This window comes from Anastrepha obliqua, chromosome 4 (genome assembly GCF_027943255.1).
Source record: "Anastrepha obliqua isolate idAnaObli1 chromosome 4, idAnaObli1_1.0, whole genome shotgun sequence".
Classification (NCBI taxonomy): Eukaryota; Metazoa; Arthropoda; class Insecta; order Diptera; family Tephritidae; genus Anastrepha; species Anastrepha obliqua.
The window spans coordinates 18,954,268-18,973,308 of NC_072895.1; the positions used below are offsets into that span (position 1 = coordinate 18,954,268).

A 19,041-nucleotide genomic window follows, 5' to 3' on the forward strand; every position below is an offset into this window, starting at 1 on the left:
GATTTATAGCCCTCTAAATTTTGATTTAAAAAAGGGCAAGTTTGAAGTGGCGTTTATATTTGGCAACTTTTTTTAATGAAAGCTCCAATTTTTTTATGTGGAAAAAAAAATTCAACAACTTGAGCAAAAAAATTGCCAACAGTCAGTGCAGTTTTTATCGACTATCACTTGATTTCAAAGACAGAGAATGGAGCCCTTGAATAACACAGTGAAAAATTTAAAAGTGCAGCAAAATGTCTGTGGAAAAGTGCTAAAAAGAGATTTAAAATTGTGGCTGGAAACTTATAATTAAGGAAAGGAGAAAAGTATCAGACAAAGAGGTAGGAAAGAATGGAGACAGAGGCAAAGGTAGTTAGCCTTGTGAGAATTTTCTATATTCTTTGACAAATCTGTAAATATCCTCCAGTTTTAGAGAACGAATATTACTCATTCTCATGACATCGGAACCCACAACTCGTAGCTGTGCTCTATCAAAGGCAGGACACTCACAGAGAAAATGCTCAGTGCTATCTGCCTCCTCCAAGCATGACAGGCACATCGGAACCTCAATGATTCCAATGGTGGTCATACGCTGATCCCATGGGTTGTGTCCTGTAATAATACCGACCATCAACCGAACGTCTTTCCTTCCAAGTTTTAGTAGAAAGTTTAACAGTTTTCTGTTCGGACTTGTCACAAAACACTTTGCAGTTCTGCAGCGTTCTAGACCGGACCATCGCTCTTTATGTAGATTGCTTACATAATTGCTAATCCAATTCTTGATTCCTGCGGAACTGATTCCGATTATTGGCTCTGTTCCCTGTGGGGGAACCGCTGATCCACGGTTGGCCAATTCGATGGCGATTTCGTTTCCTTGAACACCGGAGTGTCCCGGAATCCATGTAAGTACAAGCCTGTTTTGTCTTGCCACAGAATTAAGCTTCTTCTAACATTCTTGAACAATCTTCGTGGTTTGCTTCGCCTGACTGTCACTGAAAACTCCAATCTGTTTCCCGCTCCATCTCATCTCGATTATCCATTCGGGTATTTTCAGAATGGCAAACATTTCCGTTTGGACTGAAATACATAGTACTAAATAATAATAAATTGTTTACCCTGTCAACGGCCTTGTTTTCTTTCCTGTAAATAATTTTTAATAGAAAAAAAATTACGCTTGTTTTAGTAGCTCTGTGACTGCTATGAGTCACTGATTTAAAATAATCTCTGTCAAAGTGGAGCCCCTCCTTTCTGCTTCAGTTTGAAGCCACTCACATTGTGACTACTGCAGTATTCATTTTTGCATCCAATTGTAAAAAAATTTACCTCAACTAACACATGCATGCATACTACATGGCCTGGAAATGTGTATAAATGTAATTGTATGCATGTGTGTAAGCTTTTAAATAAAAGCGTTGTGCATTTTCATTAATTCCAGCCGATTTACTGTTCATCAAAGGACCTCGTAAATGCCCAGCAGTAAAGTTTGCACTTAATAAATTTTCCTTGGCTCCTTGTGCAAATAATTCGACATAATTTCAGGCTTTCCATCGATATTATTTAACCTTCATACCATTCATTACTGATGCGTATTATAACTGTTTTCTGTTTTTTTTAATTATTTTTATTAACCTCACTTCACAGATACACCTGCTTTCAATCGCTGCGCATGTGGTATTCCCGTTCAATGAGTCGACGTGCATTGCAGGTGAGTAGGAATTACATTTCACAGCCGTCCACAATTATACTTGTACATATATACATGCATACATATGTATGACCAGCCATGAGTACGAATTAAGTGTTGAATATTTTGAGTTTTAAATTTCCTACAAAAAGCGAGCGAGATGATTAAGTCGCCTTCAAGTAATGGAAGAGGAGTAAATTTACTATACGTTACACTTTTATTTAAAGCTGTTTGTGAAGCAAATATCTGCGCTCAATATAATTAATTATTTAATGAAGTAACACATGAGCTGAAAAATCAGTGGTCTAACAAAGCAAACTCGTTTTGTTGTTCACGATTAGCTTCATCAACATAATTACTGCCAGGCAATCACTCCCACGCCGCTCTAACATTTCAATGCCACTTCAGGCTCACAACGGACCCATTCCGTGGTCTAAGTGGCATCACTGTCTCTATGTGCGATGCGGCTGCCAAACCTACCTAGTTGAACGATTTATCTTTTGCCTGTAAATAGGCCTCAGTTACAGTGATAATTTCTTAGCGGCGTGCATTTTTTTTTAGGTCTGCATACAGCCAGTAGGCACTGGTAGTCAATAGAGTGGGCCGACTAAAAATTTTTTTTTAGGATCGAGTTCTAATAGTGCGGAAAAGTTGCACTGTTAGACTAATAAAGTGTGTGCCAAATTTCAGCCCAATCGAACGATATCTTCTGTCACCAGCAGAGGCCTCACACTTTGAAATTTCAGTTTAAATTCTGCTGGCGCCAGAAGATATCGTTCGACTGTGCTGAAATTTGATACACACTTTATTAGTCTAACAGTGCAACTTTTCCGCACTATTAGAACTCGATCCTAAAAAAAAAAATTTTTTCGGCCCACTCTAGTAGTCAAGTCTGGCGAAAACGATGGATGTGGGAGCAATTCGAAGTTTAAATCATGTAGTTTTGCCATTGTTTTGATTGACTTGTGACACGTTGTGTTTGGTCAACAGTGAGCAAACGCGGCACCCCCTTTGAGCAGATATTTCTCACAGTCAAATGCTCATGCAATATAAAACCAACTCGTTATTTTTATATCTTTACGATGTCAGCTAACTCACGCAACTACACTTTTCGATTATTCAAAACGATTTTGTGTATATTTGTGATGTTTTCTGGTGTTACCGTCTCATTTGCACGTCCACTGCGTTGTGCATCATCGATGTGTCTACGACCGCGTTTGAAGTCAGCAAATCATCGTTTTGATGTTGTTTCTGATGAAGCGTAGCATAACATTTTTTAAGCTATTGCTTCGCTTGAACAGTATTTTTACGCAAAAATATTTTTCTACAAAATGTTTTCCTCACATTTGTATGCGCGGGTATACAAATTTTTATTTTGCGAATTGTCACAAAACGGCAAAAACAGTGGAATTTTTATGCTGAAGCAACCAAACAGGAATACCTAAAATTGCAGCTCTACTTTGTGTAAATTCCCAAAAATTTGATGCTTTACGTAAATGTCTGAAAAAGTTGTATATTCTATTTATGTGCATATATGTATATGCATGTATGAGAGTATGTATGTACATAAACATGTCCTGTTTGTCTTATAAGCGCACATACTCGTACATACATAAATGTGCCCTTATACCTAGAATATTTCGTATAAATAAAATTTATTTTTCATATTTTCTGGAACAATTTCGCTACAGGAAGACTGTCAAATGTTTTCTTTACTCACTCTGGTCGCCTTTGGCATAATTGGTACTTTACTCGTTGGTATTCAGTACTATTTCCTACAGGGTGAGACTTGGGGAATGAGCCGCGCATGGACCAAGGGTTGGCTTATATTCTTTCTGTTCACAACGGTGAGTATTAAATTTACTAAAAATTACTGTGAATGTGTAATTACATATAAACATAGATATTGCACGTGCATTCTTAAGATACAACACTTTCAAAATAGTGAAAAAACAGAAAATCCATTTTTTGAAATTTGTAGACCACCGCTTCAAACATGCACTTATTTCACCAAAAGTTCATGGCCGATGTTACTGCGGACCCGAAAAATTACTAAGGAACTAAATTAAAAGGTTGAAAATATGTAGAACTCCTCTCGATAACAAAAAAATAATAATATTAACAAAAAAAATTCTAACTCGGAAAACATTTTAAGTACTAAAACAAAAAAACTGATTGTGCACTGAGTTTTGTCCACTTCTCTACATATAGTTGCAAACATCCGTACAAACATACATGCGAAACATACATACACTACACTTTCTGCATATCAACGACCATTCATCTAAAAATATTTTCTATTTACAGTTGACCATATATTTCATAAATATTTATATGATACTTAAATCGCAGTTGAGTCCCTGGTACAGGTGAGTGTGAATGAATAAATGAATGAATAAAAAATGTATACGGTATACCTATATCTATGAAATGAGACTTTCAGCTATTAAACCTTCTCAAATGTCTTGTTTTTTTCGTCTGTCATTTGGTAACACTATTCAGTTCATTGTTTGTTACGTTTCATACAACAATTCATTTTGGTCGCTCTTAAAAATGTCGAATTTCGTGTCTTCAAACTACGATTTGCGGACATCGTTGATTTTCTGTTAGCAACTGAAGAAAAACGCTTCTCAAGCTCATCAATTGCTTATAGAAGCTTATGGTGGGCATGCTCTAAGTAGAACACAGTGCTTCAGGTGGTTTGACAAATTCCGAATTGGTGGTTTTAGCGTGGAGAACGAGGACCATGGTCGGCCACCGAAAAAGTTTGAGGACACCGAATTGCAAGCATTGTTGGATGAAGATGATGATCAAATGCAAGAAATGATGCCAGAGCAGTTGGCAGTGACCCAAAACACCATTTCCAAACGTGTGGAAGACATGGGATGCTTTCCATTTCAATTCAACCGGGCTATTCGGGTCATGTTCTTCGATTTCGATGTAACTCAAATATGTTGCTCTCTGGTCAAAATAATGAGACACGCATTTTTTTGTTCGCCCGAAAAAATTTTTTTTCAAGAGTTATGGGCAATTTTGTTTTTCGGCTCAAAATCGATTTTTTTTAATTATATAAGAAAATTTTTTTTTAAATGCCCATAACTTAGTCAAAAATGAACCGATTTTAATAATTCTGGGTTCAAAATGATCGTCATTACTTACACGAGCGACTTCATGCAGAAACAATTGCAAAAAGGTAGTTAAAAATTTTGTACTTAGCAAAAAAAAAATTGAAATTTTTTCGAAATTCAATATTTCAAAAAATGTATTTTTTTTTTTATAACTTTTTCCAAATCAAGAGGGCATATCAAAATTCAATTGAGCTGAATTATCAGTGGCTAAAATGAGTTGTTTTTGAGTAATGAATTTTTGAGTAAAGAACCTGTTTCGCACTTTTTGTTTTTTGCAAAATAAAAAATTTTCAACTAATTTTTTGCAATTGTTTCTACATGAAGTTGTTCGCGTAAGTAATGGCGATCATTTTGAATCCAGAATCATTAAAATCGGTTCATTTTTGACTAAGTTATGGGCATTTAAACAAAAAATTTTCTTATATAATTAAAAAAAATCGATTTTGAGCCGAAAAACAAAATTGCCCATAACTCTTGAAAAAAATTTTTTTAGGGCGAACAAAAAAATGCGTGTCTCATTATTTTGACCAGAGAGCAACATATTTGAGTTACCTCGAAATCGAAGAACATGACCCGAATAGCCCGGTTGAATTGAAATGGAAAGCATCATGGGCATGATTTTAAAGGACGGAAGATGAACTGACAATGTGGCATTAACATTTAACAGCGTTTATATTGTTTAACATTTGCTTAACATCACTATTGTGTTACTGTCACGTTAATAACATTAGCTCTGTTATTAACAGAGGCTTATATATACATAACTCGCGCGATGTACACTTTTTCCAGAGCATTGATTTATATAATACAATTGTACGATTTGTAATAATTTGTATTTTCAAATTTGCACTGGAAGCTTAAAAACAAATTTTAAGAGTATTTTTTTTCGACATCAATTCGCCATACCGTTATCTACAGAGACATGCGAGAGCAAAATATCTTTCGCAAACGACATCACACAATTCGTGTTTTAGTACTGAATAGAGATGACGCACACAACCATAAATCTGATACCCACACATATGCAGTGACATGCATATCAGTTTATATATCCTCGAATTTATTTATTTATTTGAGAGAATCCAATGCACTAACAACAAAGATTACAAACCACAGCCAGCACGTGACAGCAAATGGTATAAAAACAAAACCCAACAATGGCACAAACAAAAACTGTAAATCGGCATTGAGCGGATTAGCGCGCGCAAGTCAAATAGTCAACCAGTCGAGCCGAGTAGACAAAATAAAAATAAAAAAGCAATAGCCGACTGGGCAAAGAAGCACAAATGCTTGGCTAGTTTTTGTTTATTATTCTTCGCTGCCGTAGCCACGCTAAAGTGTTTTTCATCTCGGAATAACAGTGCTTAATCAACAGATTCTAGCATTCAAAAGCGCATATCGCAAGCACACATATTCAAATTCACATATTTGTGCCTAGGCATGCATACATAACATACGTGCATATGCATACAAATGGATATATATGCGAAAAATGTTGCAGCAAGCAAAGTAAGCTCTTGCATTGACGACTGCTCTGGTGACGACCAAATTTCTAAAACAATAAAAAAAAATATGAAAATAATATCAGATGCTTGTACGTGTACGCATATATGAAATACATACATGTGTACGTGCGAATAGAAATGGGTTGATGAAAGCAGGAGATAACAAGTCTTATATCGCGCATGCAGCATGTGCTGCCTGCTTTAAAGCAACAGTGACAACAGCGAAAGCCCTTGCAACCTCCAACTTTACATTGTTCTTGTTGTGCTAGTGACAAATTCATTTTCCATTTTCCTTGTGCCATTTTCATTTGTATGCAAACTCAATTAGTTGCAAGCGTCGAAATCACTTCCTTCGAAACGTAGCAGCCACTAGAGCAGCGAAAAACGGAGACATATGTATGTAAATGTAAGTGCGTGTGTGTGCTGTTTTTTATTGCTCAATTTTAGTTTGTGCATCAGTGCGGCCAACGTTCGCTATTTTTGGATTAAGATTTATTAGCTGTACAATTTTCATTCTAACACAAAGTTGTACAAATGTGCATATGTATGTATGAACAGTCATGAAGAGGATGTCCTTGCGTATATTAACATACGCATCCTTGATATGTATGCACTTATAAATGTGGAGCGTGTGTTTTCAATCTGTTAATGTTTTGTGAAGATGTTGTGATAGAAAAACTCAAAATACCAACTATGTCTGCTCTCGTAACGTAAGGACGTAAAAGATTGCTAAGTCTTCTGTATTTGTTATATTATGCTGAGTTATGTAGCACTATGTTCAGCTGTGGTTTGTTATGTTACGTTAACTTACTTTTTTAATTTCTATTATGTTATACCACATTATTAAGGTTGCGCTCTGTTAAGTTTTCTTATGTCTGTCTTGTTATGTAAATTTAAGTTCGCTAATTTCTGTTATGTCGTTCTATGCAATTCATGTTATATCATGTTATCTTATGCCGTGTCATGCCTTATTTATCAAATTAGCAAACTTAAGTAAACATAACATAACAAGGCATAAGGTGACATAAAAAATGATGTAATAAAAAATAATACAATTCATGCAGTACTACGTTTTTCATGTTGTGCTCTGTTAAGTTTTCTTATGTCATCTTACGTCTTGTTTCTGTTCTATGTTATGTTATGTTATGTTATGTTATGTTATGTTATGTTATGTTATGTTATGTTATGTTATGTTATGTTATGTTATGTTATGTTATGTTATGTTATGTTATGTTATGTTATGTTATGTTATGTTATGTTATGTTATGTTATGTTATGTTATGTTATGTTATGTTATGTTATGTTATGTTATGTTATGTTATGTTATGTTATGTTATGTGAACTTAAGTTCACTAATTTCTGTTATGTCGTTCCATGCAATTCATGCTATGTCATGTTGCGCTATGTTATGCCGTGCCATGCCTTTTTTATCAAATTAGCAAACTTAAGTAAACATAACATAACACTGCTTAAGATCATATAAAAATGTAATAAAATATGGGTTGGTGTCGAAATTCTGTATGTACAAAATTCTAAAAACAAAATTCAGCTTTTTAAAATTCTGCTTTTTAAAATTCTGCTTTTTTAAAATTCTGCTTTTTTAAAATTCTGCTTTCTAAAATTCTGTATTACAAAATTCTGTATTACAAAATTCTGTATTAAAATATAATGTTAACAATGTTAAAGAGGTAATGTAATTACAGTAGGTTCTGTTTTTATGCGGTAGATACGTTCCGCAAGAAACAGCATAAAGAAAAAACAGCATAAAAAAAGCTACTAGTTCTATAGTAAAACTATAGATACGTTTCAAATGCTAAAACCGCATAAATCTGAAATAATCGCATAAAAAAGGGCACTAGTCCCATATTATTACTATAGATACGTTCCATAGACCGCATGAATCTGAAATAATTAAATAAAATCGCATAAACAAAATATTGTATCTTTGAAAATTATATCTTTATATATCTTCCATACTTGTAGGGTTAGCATTTCTGATGAAATCTGTGATGAGTTTTTGCTTAGCTGGTTTAGAATCTTGTTTATATGTACAATTCCCCATAGGTCGACATGCATTTTGTAATTTAAAAAAAAACCGCACTATTTCAAAACCGCATAAAAAAAAGCCGCATAAAAACAGAACCTACTGTATTTTGAAAAAGTGCGCACTTTTCCAAAATAATTACATTACCTCTTTAACATTGTTAACATTATTATTTTAATACAGAATTTTGTAATACAGAACATTGTGGGATATTCATTGTCAAATTTAGGTATGGTTATTTGTTAGTAAAACTTTTTACACAATTTGAGTATATGCGCCCCATTGTTTTTAACATATTCGTACATACCTATGTACATACCTACGTTAATTATAGTTGACAACATTTATACATTGGTATGTACATAGGTATGTTTGCAATCAAATATTACCTGGAGATGAGAACTTCTATCACAAATGAGGAATTACAATTTCACCACACCTGTCTACAACGGTTCTTATATTGTTTGTTTACCTTCTGTTAAGTGCTGACTTTTTGTGAAAGAGCGTGGTTTAATATTATATTGATAAAAATGTCCGAAATAAGAATTTTGAAAACAAATAAAAATAAGGAAATGTTGGGTGTTGATGGGTATTTAATGTTTCTATTATTTAGAAAGAATAACAAAACAAAGGACATATAATTGGTCGTGTTCCAAGAGAATAGCGTGTCACTGTAAATCTCGATTGGTGACTGAATTAAAAGACGGTATCCATTGTGTGATTAAAAGGTCCGGTGTACATACCCATAGCCCTGAGGCAGTGGAAGGTTTTGTTCGCGATGCTAATATAAAGCTTAAAGAGTTATCTAAAAAAACATGCTTGCCGGCTAGCCAGATAATTCGAGAAACCATTGTGCTAACTCCGAGCGATAGCCGTGATGCTTTACCTTCTAAAATGGCCCAAAAAAGTAAAATAATGCGGACTAGAAAAAAGAAATGGAACATGAAAGAACCAAAAACTGTAGATGATATTGATATGCCACTTAATTTATATGTCCTTGAAGGCGAGCTTTTTGTCTTAGCAGAAAAGTGGGTCGATGATGAACTTTTTATAATATTGGGGACAAAATCTTCATTGGAAATGCTGAGTAGCAGTGACTGCTGGGCTGTTGATGGAACTTTCCATGTTGTTCCTCGCGTTATGAGGCAACTTTTTTCCATACATGGCAGAGTACATGGCGAAATCGTGCCTCTCGTTTTTTGCTTGATGAGCAAAAAAACGTTGAAGTCATATGTCGCTGTTTTTAACGAGTTGCTGACGATTGCAGGTAACCATGAACTAAATTTATACCCTCAGCGTATAATTTGCGATTTCGAAATGGGTATCATATCCGCAATTAAGCAATGTTTCCCAAATACTGATTTACGCGGCTGTTTGTTCCATTTTGGACAAATAATATGGCAAAAGGTTCAGAAGGAGAGGTAATTAAAGCCTATTTTATGGTTGTGTATGTATACTAAGTAATAGTATGTTCTTTTTATGTATAGATTGGCTCAAAAATATGGGACTTCGGTGGAATTCGCACTGCAAGTCCGAATGATTAAAAGCTTAGCTTTCGTACCGCCAAGCGAAATACCGAATTACTTTCAAACATTACTTAATAACTGCGATGATGAAAGTGTAAAAAAATTACTAAGTGATGAGAACGGCCATAATATGCACCAGTCCGATATGTTTTGTCCGACATTGATATGAAATTTTTCGGAACATCTGTAGTGGGTACAGTCAGTTCAGATACACTCACAACTCACTAAAATTGCATCGCAATCGAATGAATAGCATATATGACTACAGCGGTGATCACGTCTGACTACTGTCATTTTAAATACACAATTTTTCCAGTATTTATTGATATTTCATCATGGAAATACTTACGCCTCAACAATGTCTACAAAATCAACGATCTGTGAAAAGTGTTCATCGCGCGCTCAGGCCAACTTTTGTTTGATAAAAATTATATTGATATAAATAATAATAATTCCAAATATTCTCCCGAGTTTTGGTCAGTGCATGACCTTAATGCATCGCAAACAGAAACGTTTCCTAGAACACAAAACAATATTGAAGCGTGGTATCGGCGGCTGAAAGTTATTGTTGGAAGAAGAAATTCGCAATTTTACCATCTTGTGCTAAGTTTGCAAAAGGAACTTATTTTAGCGAAAACTCAAATATCAAGAAAAGAAAATGGAGAAAGAGTTAAAAGAAAAAGGAAAATAATTAAAAAAACGAACAGCTGCGAAGAATTATTAAGAAAAGAAATGAATTAAGTCACACTACATATTTAAAAAGAATTGCAAAAAATATTGTAATTGGCTAAACTAAAATATTGTTATCGCTTAAACATATATGTATATTTATGGAATAAATGTTTATTTTGGTACTTCTTGTATGACGAAAATCACAAAACTTGAATAAAGCACAAAACTTGCATTAAACATGCAGAATTTTGAAAAAGCAGAATTTTAGAATGCAGAATTTTAAAAAGCAGAATTTTAAAAAAGCAGAATTTTAAAAAGCAGAATTTTTTTGCAATTTACAGAATTTTGTCACCCAGAATTTTGTAATACAGAATAATGACACGGTCCCATAAAATATAATACAATTCATGTTGTGCCACGTTATTCATGTTGTGCTCTGTTAAGTTTTCTTATGTCAGCTTATGTCTTGTTATGTTATGTTATGTGAATTTAAGTTCACTAATTTCTGTTATGTCGTTCCATGCAATTCATGTTATGTCATGTTATGCTATGTTATGCCGTGCCATGGCTTACTTATCAAATTAGCAAACTTAAGTAAACAAACAGGACAAGGCTTAAGACGATATAAAAAATGATGTATTAAAAAATAAAAATCATGTAATAAAAATAACATAATAAAACATAGCGTAACATAGTGCAACACAACACAACATAAAATAGAATTATAATACCCATGTAAAAAGCATAGTTAATAAAAATTCACCACAACGTGACACTTGTGTGCTCAACAGCAGAACAAGCTTGTAGAGTGTGTCTCCGGAAATAATTAACTTCTGTGTATTATAATGAGATGTGTTTATCTCATTAAAACTAATGGTTATGCTACAAAATGTAAAATAATAATAATTAATTTAATATTTTTTAGACTGCACTGAGTATAGAATATGAGTATTTTCTTTACAATATAAAAAGCGAAATAAATTCTGCCATTATTTGTGTTTTCTTAAAATTTCTTCTTTATATTCAAATGCGCAAGTGATGAGAACGGCCATAATATGCACCAGTCCGATATGTTTTGTCCGACATTGATATGAAATTTTTCGGAACATCTGTAGTGGGTACAGTCAGTTCAGATACACTCACAACTCACTAAAATTGCATCGCAATCGAATGAATAGCATATATGACTACAGCGGTGATCACGTCTGACTACTGTCATTTTAAATACACAATTTTTCCAGTATTTATTGATATTTCATCATGGAAATACTTACGCCTCAACAATGTCTACAAAATCAACGATCTGTGAAAAGTGTTCATCGCGCGCTCAGGCCAACTTTTGGTGTTCAGCGATGAGGCCCATTGCTGGCTTAATGGCTACGTCAATAAGCAAAATTGCCGTGTTTGGTCTGAAGAGCAACCCGAAGTCATTCAAGAACAGCCACAACATCCATTGAAAACAACCGTTATGTGCGGCCTATGGGCTAAAAGATTAATCTGCTATGGGACCATATTTCTTGAAAGGCGAGGCTGACGCCAATGTAACAGTGAATAGCGAAACCTATCGCGCCATGATGAACGACTTTTTGATGCCGGAAATTCAAGGCCGTAATATACACAACAACTCGTGGTTCCAACAAAACGGCGCTACTTGTCACACAGCCCGTGAAATAATGGGTCGTTATTTCGGAGAGCAATTTATGGCTCGTCTCGGACCAGTGGACCAATGAATTCGCCACCAAGATCGTGTGATATCCCACCTTTGGACTTTTATTTGTGGGGTTATTTAAAGTTTAAATGCTTTGTGGGTTAACCAGCTTCGATTAGAAGGCATTAGAGCCAACATTACTAAAGTTATTCACGAGATACCGCCCGAAGTACTCTAGCGAGACATTCAAAATTGGCGTTTACGGATGGCTGAATTACGGCGCCGTTCGAGCCAATATTTCAAAGGGATTATCTCTGAGAAAGTAAATGCCATGAATGGTTCTACACAAAAATAATAAAGGTTGCCCAATCAATTTGAATTTTCGTTGTTTTATTTCAATTTAAAATATGATACCTTTAAATTGATCACTCTTTACTAACTCGCAAATTTTCTAGTTCACCAAAATCATTTCATTTCACAATTTTAGGCAAGCAGGCCTCAATAGCATGACGTGACGCGTCTATTCTGAGGTAAAATTCAGATTCAACATTTGAAGAACATTCGAAAATTTTTAGTCTAGTTCTTCGTTTGGCAAGTCAATCAAATATTGTCGGCCTGTGTTAGCAAAATGCTACATTACATGCACGACGCATTAATTTTCGCACTTCCTCACCGTTGCACGTAGACAATTATCTATGTATTTTTCTCATTTCCTCCCTCTTTTCATTCTCTTACCGCAGGTGGTGGCAATCGGCCCGTGACATCAAGTTAATATTGGAAAATCGCAAACCTTTCAAATTTCGCCCCAATCGACGTTTGCAAAATCATCAACTCGCACAGGAGCTTTCTGACATGGCGCAACAACAACAGCAGCAACAAAACATTGACAATACACCGCCATCATCAACCGCTGTGCCTCAGGCAGCACCCACATCTACGCCTCAACAGCCTTACCATCCAAATCAGCCAATAACTACAACCGCCACTGTCAGCAGTGTCCCCATTCATTACACCAGTACACCAATACCAATGCCACGAGCAAACATTTATCACCTGCCCATGTGTATTAATAGCATTGAGTTGCAACGCAACGAGTATTATGAGTATGACGTTGACGATGCCACCGTACGGTATTGTGACAAAAGACCGCTGGTAATGACGACCTGCAAGGGGACGGCGGTGGCGTTGCATCGCAACAAACTAACAAACGCTGCTACAATTGAGCTCGAAGGTCGGCTCTACGATTGGGGAACGATACAGTAGCTGTAAGTGTGGAAAGTGAAAGTGGCAACGCGACGTAGAGGCACATAATTGACAGTTAGTTAATATCGGAGATGGCATTTACGCGGCGTGAGTAAGTGGGGTATTGCGGCTTGAATAGAATAGCGCTGCAGTTGTTGTTATGAAGGCTTACATTTCGCGCTGCTTCCGATGTTGATGGATTTTTGCCACTAAAAAACATGAAAATTGTGTATTTTGGTTTCTCGGGGTGCAGTAGATGAGAGGAAATGTAGTTTGAGTTTGAAAAATTGTCGAGTGTCAAGAGATGTGTAAGTAGTGGCATCTGCTTGAAAAGCATTGTATGAACAGCAATGCAAGAGCGCATTTATTTTTTTTAAGGAACTGTTTTTATTTTTATTTTGTTTTGGAATATGTGTTTATATTTGTAAAAAAATTGGTGTTTTTAAATAATTAAAAAACAATTAATCAGTACTTTTTTTATAAAGCAAAAGTTGGGATTTTAAATTTTACGTAGCATAAATTGAAAATGTGTCAGTGCAGGCTTTATATAAAGCGTCTTTCATCCATGTGCTCTGCGCTTTTCTGAGAAATACAGGATTTGATTGAAAAGTAATGAGCCTTATATTTTTAAGCAGTTTTATTAAACCCTTTGGCGTATACAATAGTCAATACACCGCTGGTAGCTGTCTTTCCACTGCAGGAAACATTTTTTAAACTCATCCGCAGTAATCGCCTTTAATTCGGCTGTCACAGTGTTTTGGGTCGCCTCGATGGAGTCGCAACGTCTCCCCTTCAGCTTTCTTTTCAGGCGCGGGAACAAGAAGAAGTCAGGAGGGGACAGGTCTGGGCTGTAGGGAGGGTGGGGAAGCACCGGAACCCCCATCTTGGCCAATGCAGAGGTGCAGAGGAAGGCGGTGTGCGCCGGCGCATTGTCGTGATGAAGGGTCGAATTGTTGACGAAATCGGGCCGAACCCGGGCGACGCGGTTTTTCAGCCGAAGGAGCACTTCTTTGTAAAATCACGCATTTACAGTGCTTCCTGGAGGTACAAACTCACATCTTCATCTGTTTGCGTCGTCGAAGGCCTTCCAGATCGCTGTTCGTCTTCGACGTCCTCCCGGCCTCCCTTGAACGACTTGTGCTACCGTTTTACCTGGGCACTGGACAGAGATTGATCACCGTAAGCCTCCTTGAGTAGCCCAATGGTTTCGGTACTCGTTTTGTTTAGCTTTACGCAAAATTTGATCGAGTAACGTTGCTCCAACGATCGCTGCATTTTCGCCACTGCAAAATCCTAACATACTTTTAAAATAGCTTTCACGCGCGGAGCGATGTTGACTGCACCGCTGTTTCCAGCGAACTGGGACCGGTTTCTAGTGGAAGGGGAAGGTCCAACGATCATTTTCCCCACCAGCCGATTCGGTTGATCACTTGGCAGATGCTCCGCGCGGGAAGGCTCATTACTTTTCAATCAAACCCTGTAGTAGTCAAGGGGATGCCTATGTCTGGGTAGAAGAGCTGTGAGACCAATTTAGTCGACCTCTTCCTGGCAAGCTCATCAGCAATTTCATTTCCCTCTTTGTTCCTTTGTCCTGGAACCCAGTTTAGAGAAATGTTACCTACACACCCAAGAGATTTGATCTCCTCCTTACAGGAGTTGACCAATTTCGAACTGCAATATTGCGTCGTCAGAGCCTTGGTCACGATTTGACTAACAGAAGAAATGTATCCCTTTCTCCCTGAGCATTTTGCATGCCTGAAAGGTCGCAAAAACTTGCTGCCTGTAAAACGCTTGCAGTATTCGGCAGTTTTAAGGTGACAGAAATATTGGCTGATTTAGAAAAAAGCCCCGTTCCCACTCCAGATTCCATCTTGGAGCCATTTAGGAGCTGTACCTACATCGGTACTGATTTTCCCCTCATTTCAATCCTGCCTGCTTGAGCAGATTACCCTCGCACGACCCTTCAAACTACAGTTTGCGGATAGAGAAATCCGTTCGAAGTTCAGAGAACGCCGTAAAACTGGCAGTAAATGGGACATGTACCTGGGGAGATTGCCTCCAGAAACCAACCTCCGCCAAACCTCAGCGTTCGAAATAACGTGGAAGTCGATGGAAAGTAAGTGCAAAAGGACATTCAGGGCAGCACTGGGACAGATTCAACATGCTCCGGCGATGCCAATAAAAGAGTATTTTGAACCTTCCCCAGTTTCCTGATATTACAGGGTCCGGCACTCGAAGTGTAACCAATTAAAAAGGCTAAAAATTTAGTTTGGAAAATTACTTTTATTCAATTCAAAGTAAAAAATGTTTGAAAATAATACGAAATTAAGAACCAATTTTCTTTTGCTCGATACGATCACCTTCTGCCTTGGCTATGGGCGTGAGATGGTCCAGAAACGAGTCGCACGCTACCCGAATGTAACTTGCAGGTATTTTGGCCAACTCGCGGACAATGGCTTTTTCAGCGCCTCGAGACTGGTAAATCTTTGCTCTCCAAAATAGCCCAAAGAGAAAAATCCATCCGATTCACGTCAGATGAATTCCAAAGCCATTGTGTGGACGTTGTCCTTTAGCTATTCTGGCTTCAAAGTAACTTCCACAATACTTTCCTGATAATAATTCGAATTTACCTTGACGCCAAGCTTGATGGAAACGATAGGAGAGCGCCCATCTACGGTAACAACGGCCCAATCGATTACCTGTGGCAGGTTCTGTCTCCTGGTGGCCAATCGAGGACTCAAATTCTCGCATGAACGATGGGTCAAATAAACTCTATCGTTTTGAGAGTTTACGAATTGCTCACTTTGAAAAATTTTCTCGTCAGAAAACACAATGTTCGAAAATTGACCGCATTCGGCCAAACGAAGCAACTCCTTCGCTCTCTCAAGTCTGACTGGTTCCTGGTTTGGTGTGGGATCATGCGCCTTGTAAGGCTTGACTTTTAGATCATTTTGCAGTATGTGGCGGATCCTACGGTCTGATATTTTCAGTTCTTTTGCCATTTGATTGGCACTTCGTCGGGGATTTCGCTCAAGTCGCTTCTTCAACGTGCATCAGCTGCGCGAGCGGTCTGAGGTTGGTTAAGCTTCATGTGCCGCACCCTGTACTTACATAGCATTTCGCATTTCAGAAAAGCTTCCCACCTAACCATGGGGGAACCACTAAGTTGTACAACCAGGGAACGACATGTAGCTTAGGCCCCCATTTTTTGCCGGAGATTTGCGAACTTTACTTACCTACAAATTGTCTCCCATTGAACTCACAAACTAAATTAAATTGAAAGAACTACAAAACTGCATACTCAGAATTTTTCTAAGAATTGGGACTTTAGGGTTTGAAATTTTGATAAAATATTTTTGGACTTTTTAAATTTTCCACAAAGCGTGACACTTAGTTTTAATCGGTGTTTGGTTTTTTTTTCTTTTTTTATAAAACATACGAAAAGTAAATGAAAAACAAATAAATACAGAAAGAAAAACTTTACAATATGTCTTCCTGCTATTAATTTGCACATCACTAAAAGTCTTTTATTTCCAAATTTGCCAATTGATGCAAAAAAAAAAAACTCGTGCCATACATCAGTAAAAGCAAATTCTTTAAAGCACACAAAAACTTCCGGTCCCTTTAGAAAAACCTGATAACTAAAGCGAGTGAATACAATTTAGTGCCATAATATTAATTACCAGTTGCTTGATGGATGGTTCCATGTGTAGAAGTCCACGCAAGTGGGGAAAGTTACTGATCGCCATTCACTTGGGAGTGGCCAGGACGATTCTTCTACATATGGTTCAAGCAGCTCACAACGTCCGGGATTACCCCACGTATCCTCTGGTTAGCTCCCGAACACCCGTTCGGGAGTGAGCTAACGTGAGAAGGCGAAGCATCCCAGCATAGCTGGTTGTGCGTTGGGTTTGGGACCCGCCACTTAAAAAGCCCCCCCAATGAAAACAGCAACAAAGCCTCGGATGAGAACTTCCAACACTGATGACGACCCCTGCAAACGAAATAAGGAATACGATTTGAGGGCATGCACCTGGAATGTCCGGTCCCTTAATGGGGAAGGTGCCTCTGCCCGGCTGGTTGATGTCCTCGTGAGAGTAAAGGCTGACATCACTGCCATCCAAGAGATGCGATGGACGGGGCAAGGTAAGAAAACCATAGGACCTTGCGACGTCTACTACAGCTGCCATGTAAAGGAGCGCAAATTCGGTGTCGGATTTGTTGTGGGAGAGAGACTTCGTCGCCAAGTACTGTCGTTCACTCCGGTGGACGAGCGTCTCGCAACAATCCGCATCAAAGCCAGATTTTTCAACATATCGCTAATTTGCGCCCACGCCCCGACGGAAGAGAAGGACGATGCGACCAAAGATTCCTTCTATGAGCGCTTGGAACGCTCCTATGAGCGCTGCCCCCGCCACGACATAAAAATCGTGCTTGGCGACTTCAACGCCAGGGTGGGCAAGGAGGGAATTTTTGGTCCTACAGTCGGAAAATTCAGCCTGCACAACGAAACATCCGGTAACGGACAGAGGCTGATCGACTTCGCCGGGGCCCGAAACATGGTAGTCTGCAGCACCAGATTCCAGCATAAAAAGATACACCAAGCTACCTGGCTGTCTCCTGATCGGAAAACGCGAAACCAGATCGATCATGTTGTGATAGATGGACGACACGCTTCTAGTGTATTAGATGTACGTACGATCCGAGGACCCAACATCGACTCGGATCATTACCTTGTTGCAGCCAAGCTGCGCACACGCCTCTGTGCAGCAAAAAACGTACATCTACCTGCGCAAAGAATGTTCGACATCGAAAAGCTGCAATCACAACAGACAGCCAGAAGATTCGCCACTCGACTCTCACTCCTGCTCTCGGAGAGCACTGCCCAACAAACCGGCATGCGCGAGCAATGGAGCAACATTTCTCGTTCCCTACGTACCGCCGCCGAAGAAGAAATTGGATTCCGGCGAGCCCGAAAAAACAATTGGTACGACGAGGAATGTCATGCTGCCGCAGAAAGAAAAGATGCCGCCTATAGAGCCACGCTGCGATCGGGCGCAACGCGAGCCATGTGGGATCGCTACAGAGAGCTGAGAAAGGAAGAGAGACGTATTATCCGACAGAAGAAACGAGAGGCCGAAATACGTGAGTGCGAAGAGCTTGAGATGCTGGCCAACAGGAACAACGCCCGAAAATTTTACCAAAAAGTTCGGCGGCTTACAGAAGGTTTTAAGACCGGGGCGTTTTCCTGTAAGAACAAAGACGGCGATCTGGTGACTGACGTACAGAGCAATCTTAAATTATGGAGGGAACACTTCTCGAACCTGTTAAACAGTGACAGCTGCGCATGTCATAGAGAATGTGAAGATCCCGATACCCCAATCGATGACGACGGAATTGTCGTTCCGCTACCCGACCATGACGAGGTGAGAATAGCAATAGCACGGCTAAAGAACAACAAAGCCGCGGGCGCCGACGGACTGCCGGCTGAGCTATTCAAACATGGCGGCGAGGAGCTGGTAAGGTGCATGCATCAGCTCCTATGCAGAATATGGTCGGATGAAAGCATGCCTGCCGATTGGAATTTAAGTGTGCTCTGCCCAATCCATAAGA

The 19,041-nt window shown here is 38.2% G+C and overlaps 2 protein-coding genes across 2 annotated transcripts in view; one reads left to right on the forward strand and one right to left on the reverse strand.

The window, feature by feature from the left end:
* The window catches only part of LOC129245640 (uncharacterized), a 31,123-nt gene extending 17,320 nt beyond the window's left edge, over window positions 1-13,803 (forward strand). The window contains exons 4-7 of the mRNA XM_054883938.1: window positions 1,621-1,684; window positions 3,355-3,510; window positions 3,971-4,032; window positions 12,927-13,803. Of these exons, the coding sequence (XP_054739913.1) occupies window positions 1,621-1,684; window positions 3,355-3,510; window positions 3,971-4,032; window positions 12,927-13,449 (805 nt within the window). The 3' untranslated portion in view covers window positions 13,450-13,803. The remainder of the gene's footprint in view (window positions 1-1,620; window positions 1,685-3,354; window positions 3,511-3,970; window positions 4,033-12,926) is intronic.
* The window catches only part of LOC129243525 (zwei Ig domain protein zig-8), a 197,039-nt gene that overhangs the window by 168,143 nt on the left and 9,855 nt on the right, over window positions 1-19,041 (reverse strand). The gene's annotated exons all lie outside the window — the stretch shown is intronic.